This window comes from Primulina tabacum, chromosome 8, assembly GCF_025594145.1.
Source record: "Primulina tabacum isolate GXHZ01 chromosome 8, ASM2559414v2, whole genome shotgun sequence".
Taxonomy (NCBI): Eukaryota; Viridiplantae; Streptophyta; class Magnoliopsida; order Lamiales; family Gesneriaceae; genus Primulina; species Primulina tabacum.
Window position 1 is genome coordinate 37,248,055 of NC_134557.1, and position 6,000 is coordinate 37,254,054.

General features: G+C 36.7%; 1 protein-coding gene across 1 annotated transcript; it reads right to left on the reverse strand.

Annotated features, from left to right (window-relative positions):
* Nucleotides 1-1,743: 1,743 nt before the first annotated feature.
* On the reverse strand, nucleotides 1,744-4,993 carry LOC142554037 (laccase-7-like). Its single transcript, XM_075664646.1, has 5 exons — nucleotides 4,700-4,993; nucleotides 4,142-4,293; nucleotides 3,612-3,856; nucleotides 3,059-3,187; nucleotides 1,744-2,950 (listed from the first exon to the last, which is right to left on the reverse strand). The coding sequence occupies exons 1-5, from the start codon at nucleotides 4,793-4,795 to the stop codon at nucleotides 1,863-1,865; spliced, it is 1,710 nt and encodes a 569-aa protein (XP_075520761.1). The 5' UTR covers nucleotides 4,796-4,993; the 3' UTR covers nucleotides 1,744-1,862.
* Between the last annotated feature and the right edge of the window lie 1,007 nt (nucleotides 4,994-6,000).

The following is a 6,000-nucleotide window of genomic DNA, read 5'->3' on the forward strand; positions in this document are numbered from 1 at the left end:
TTATATCATACTACTTCTATATGTAGATGATATGCTGATAGCTGGAGCTTGTCTGGAAGAAATTGATAAACTGAAAAAAGATTTATCAAAGGAATTTGCCATGAAGGATTTGGGTGCTGCAAAGCAAATCCTTGGAATGAGGATCTTAAGAGACCGGGTGAATGGATTCTTGAAGTTGTCTCAAGAAGAGTACGTGAAAAATGTGGTTAGCAGATTTAACATGGATGATGCTAAACATGTGAGTACTCCTTTGGCTAGTCATTTCAAACTAACCAAAGCACAATCACCATCGACGGAGCAGGAGCAGGCTTATATGAATAAAGTTCCTTATGCTTCTGCTGTCGGAAGCCTCATGTATGCAATGGTGTGTACAAGACCAGACATAGCACATGCAGTGGGAGTCGTGAGCAGGTTTATGAGTAATCCAGGAAAGCAACACTGGGAAGCAGTTAAGTGGATTCTCAGGTATTTGAAAGGTACTGCTAGTTGTTCTTTATGCTTCAGGAGGTCAAAATTGGGCTTACAGGGTTTTGTCGATGCCGATATGGGTGGTGACCTGGATGGCAGGAAAAGTACTACTGGATATGTGTTCACATTAGGTGGTACAGTTGTAAGCTGGGTGTCTAAGCTGCAAAAGATTGTTGCACTTTCGACTACTGAGGCTGAGTATGTTGCAGTTACAGAAGCTAGCAAGGAGATGATATGGTTGAGATCCTTTCTGGAAGAATTGGGTCAGAAGCTTGAAAATAGCACGTTACACTGTGACAGTCAGAGTGCTATTCATTTAGCAAAAAATCCTGTTTATCATGCTAGGACAAAGCATATACGGGTTAGGTACCATTTCATCAGATCAGTGCTGGAAGATGGAGTCTTTATGCTGGAGAAGATTCCTGGAAGTAAAAATCCAGCTGATATGCTTACAAAGACGGTAACCATTGACAAACTGAAGTTGTGTTCAACTTCAGTCGGACTGCAAGTATGAAAAAGAAGATATGAGCTGCTGCACTCGTGATGTGAAGACATGATTGAAATCAAGTCTTCAAGTGAGAGAAATGTTAGGTGAGTGGGGCCAATGTATTTATTACTAAACGTGTCAAATTTGAAAACTCTATTGGTGGCCAGCAGAAAAGGAAAAAACGTAGCCTATTTTGGGTGAACCACGTAAATCGTTGTGTTCTTGTTGATTGATTATTTTATTCCGCAATTTGGGTACTATATTATCTTCGTGGTCGGCATCGCTTCGGGGTAATTTCCCAACAAGCTGGTCACCAATAAAAAAAATCAATTATTAAATAATTAAAATAAATATGTTTGAAACCATTTTAATAACTTTCTATCATATATATACACAGATGTATCTATGTTGAGGCATAGAAAATTCTATATTTATTTATTTAAATTAATTATAATATGTAATTTATAAACTTTCAAAGCAGATTAGAAATTTGACCTTAAAAAAGACACTTAGAAGCAGATTTCAATTGCAAAGTTGCAAATTTAGATTTGAATTTTTGGAGAGGATAATCAATTTCCCAGTACAATTAATTTTTTTTATTCATAGTAATTAATTGAAATTTGCATGGCAGCAACTTAAATAAGATTCAAATTTTTTATTGTATATTTATTAAAAAAAAAATTTCATTTCCCTCTTATTGTCTGTGTATTTAAGCATTGCAATAAATTTTGTCCATAGGATGAAAATTTCCTAGTTACGTCCCAGCATATATAATTGGAACAGAGACAAAAGATTCCGAAAAAAAAGTTTGCGAATTCAAAAACAGCGATAATATTTCAATTATTCATATGATTTAATTGCAAATCATAGCAACAACAATAATGTAAACCATATTCTCGAATGAAAATTAACATTTGGGAAAATCTGGAGGAGGTGGAGGCAGCCTACTCGAAGAAGTGGGCCCGTTTTCGACCACGAAAGCCATGGCTAAGCCCCACGACATGTGCGCATCCAGATGACAATGCATCAACCAAACTCCTGGATTATTGGCTTGGAACCTAATCACAGCCCAACCTCCAACTGGAACCGCTATTGTGTTGAGCTCTTGCGGGTTGACAAGATTGAACCTTTCGCTATCTTTTGCTCGGTTGAAGTTGCCGAATCCTTGAGCCAACACAAAGAAGTTGAGTCCATGGAGGTGCATAGGGTGATTCTCTGTCCCGATCAAGGCAGTATCTTGCAGCACAATCTCTACTGTTGCATTGAACTTCACTTTCTTGACTTTGGTGGATTTTGTGGTTGTTACTAGAGCTTGATTGAGGCTGTTATTTGAGTTGGTGTAGTCGAACTGCATTGGCGGATTGTCGGGAAAATCTGTGGTGTATATCCCCCTAACATTTCTGTAGAAGGCCTCAAGCATTGACAATTTGGTAGGGAACTGGAAGGATGCATTGTTCATGCTTGTGGCAGATTTTTGGCCCAACGGGCCAAGGCACAACGCGCTACCAGGGGCTCCGCAAGGGGTTAGACCCATGCCAACCGTTATGAACATGTGTTCGTCGATTTTGTCGGGGACTCGGCTCCAAAAGGGCCCTGTAACTAGTCCAGTTAGGCTGGTGAAAAATCTATGGGCTATGGGTGTGTCATTGGATGCAGGAAGAATTGGCATAAGAGGTTTGGATATTTTAGATCCTTTATACTCTATGATACCCGTTGTAATTGTGTCCGAGAACATCATGTCTGTCGCACTCTGGTAAGGGCTTGCGGCGATATAGTATCGTCCAGGAGTCTGATCAGCGGTTAGTATTACATCCGCGGTCTGACCTTGTGCTAGCACGACCACGTCAGTTACGTAAGGGTTCGTGTAGGACGCGTCTACCGCTACGACTTCCATCTTATGATGGGCTATCTTGAAGAACAATATGTTGTTGAGTGCAGCGTTGATGATTCGGAGAAGGTATCTTTTTCCTTGCTCTACTTCCAACTTAAATGTGCCTACATTAACATTACGATAATAACACAGCACACAAGAAATTTGTGTAAAAAATATGAAAAGTAAAATGCAAATATTATGCTAGCAATTTCATGATGTGTAACACTTACGGCGCGAGGAGCATGGATACAGATCCCCGGGCCGGCCATTCATCGTATAGGCATCGGACATGTTCGGCTCGGCTCCAGTGGCTAGCGCTTCCTTTTCCACGTCCAGCACATTAGCATTCCACCACTCTCCTACAATTTTAATTACACTAACCTTAACTTTACTAAACAAAATAAACTCTTTTTTCCGACGCCCCGGATTCGACGACTGTCTCTACTGTACAAAGACAAGTCTTTTCAACGTGTTTCGATAACTAATTATATAAGAACTCCAAGGTAAAGCGTACTTGACTTAGGGCAATTTTGGGATGGGTGACTCTGGAAAGTTTCTTATGGTACATGTGAGTGAGGGCATAAGTATGCTGGAAAAACACGATAGGACAGTCGTCAAATATGGGACGTTACATTTTGAAAATCACACAACAAAATAATGTACACAATTAGATGATATTACTTAATTATATTAAGAAGACTAAATTTTTTCCCGATAAAAGTAAATTGAAATACATTTTTCTTTTAACACAGGAGTCGATTGATGCGACAGATATACACTAACCTATAATTATTGGGACTTCCCTATGTGGCTTAGGGAATGGATACGATCGACCAGCTCTAGGCCTGATGATAAGGGCTCCATGAACCGTGGCTCGAAGCCATTTAATGTGCGCATGCCACCATAGAGTACCCTCTTGACCGGTGATGGTGAACCGGTAGGTGTAACTGTGGCCAGGCCGTATCGGGCACTGAGTTGCATATTCAGTTCCGTCTGCCCAACCGCTCAGTAATTGGAATATCCCATGCCTGCACATCAAATGAATACTAAATAATCTGAAATATAATTGAAATTTAAATATTTTAAAAGTTCAAATTAAATCAGGGTGGATGTGATTTTGAACATTGAACAGAATAATGAGACATGTCACATATCTATTTTCATGAGACAGATCAACTCGATCTATTTTAAAGTGAAATAATAATATTTTTAGCATTTCACTCGAATTGGAGATCCGACGGTCTCACATGATTTTTTTGAATATTAAAATAGTGACTCTAATATTTGTGGTTTACTAATTGATTATTTCATACCAGTGAATAGTGAGATTATAGGGTGACTTATTGAAGACTTGGACCACTAGAGTGTCACCCTCTTTCACCCGAAGAGTTGGCCCTGGGAGACTTCCATTTACTGCGGTAATTGTTTGGCTTCTGCACAGTCGACTGATGGTTGAATTTTGTACCTATAATCACCGAGATAACTTTTGTACATTTTTTAAAGATTAATCTGTATTTTTTAAAATTAAGTAGTATAGAGGTCACGTAATATTGTATAAACTGGACTTTTTTTTTTTACTTATTTTCTATATATTTTGAATTTCAAGTAAGTCGATCTAAATTCATCTCAAAAATTTCAATTTCAAGAATTTCAAAAGCGCGCACCGAATATTACTTGAGATCATTTCTTAAATCAAGATCATCCATCCAAGCAACCAAAAATTTTCAAATCTAATTTGATATAAATCATCACTATGTTCGAACCAAATTAAGTTATTTCTGAACTTGAGTAACAAACTAATGATCAGCAAATTTAATAATAATATGTCAAAAGTAAGACAAGAGTGTATCCCAGTAAGCAAGAAACTTTACATGAAAAGAATGTTCAACCAAAGCTGCAGAAGCAAATGAAGAAGACGAAGCAAATGAAGCCAAAGCGCAAGCAAGCACGAAGACGAGATCCACCATTGATATTTACTCGTAAATCCTCGCTTTTCCCAAACACTTTCTGCAAATAAAATTATTCGTATGAAACCCCCTAAGTTCCTGCAATTTCAAGAGCAGAAAAATCTGTAAAGTATTATATGAATTTCCTGGAAAAGCAAAAGTTCTAGTGCTAGAGTAAAGTTCGTGAAAAGGTGTGAGTATAAAAATACTCCATAAAGTTGGTGGAAAATTGTCGAGTGGGTTACTATTCCCATGGAAGCAAGGAGTGTAGATAACAAAGCAACGGCATAACTAAAAATTTTTAGTCTGGTAAAATATTTAAAATGAAAAGTGCTAACATATACAACAAAAATATATAAACCTACTAGCACAAAAATAAATATATACATATATTAACTTAGCTTATTTAAGTCGAAGCTTGTGATTCGTCAAAATATCGAACTTATTAAACACTATAAAAAAAAACATTTGTCGCTTAAATCACTGCTATTTAAATTACAGACGGTTTTCTGTTCTGTCGCTTAAAACAGTCGTCATTGAAAATTAGAGACGGTTTTAAGAAGAACACCATCATCAAACCGATTTATGTTTACTTAATGTATGACTGATTTGCGACGACTTTTGAACGTTTATTTTTGGAAATAACTGTTGCTAAATGGCGTTAGTTTTTTTTTTCAAATTCCGTCGCAAATGACGACGTTTTAATCAAAAGTCGTCCCTAAGTTAATTATTTTTTATATAAAATAGTTTACAAAATAGCGAGAGTTTAATATTCCGTCCATATTTTTAAATAAAAATAATAATATATTGATAGTTTCTATAAATAACAAATAATATATTTTTATATCATGTAGCCTAATTTTATCACACCATGGTACAATTTCTTGTTAGGTGTGCTCTAAATGGAATTCACAATACAAGACACGGCAAGATTATGTGCTTGTAATACTTGAAATACGTTCTTTAACTATTTCAAGTACTTGTTAGAGTGGGCAAATCAAAACGCATGCTCGGCCACTTGTAGAAGCTGTCAATATAGATTTACTCTATGTCAAAGTTAATGGGGAAAAAAAAATGACAAGCGGGTTATGCAGGTGGATCAGCATATGGTACATCTGAAATAACAATTTTTTATGTTTTAATTAATAAAACACATTCAGTTGATCAATTAAATTAAAAATAAAAATATGTGTGTGATCCACGAGAGGATCAATTTAATATGTTAT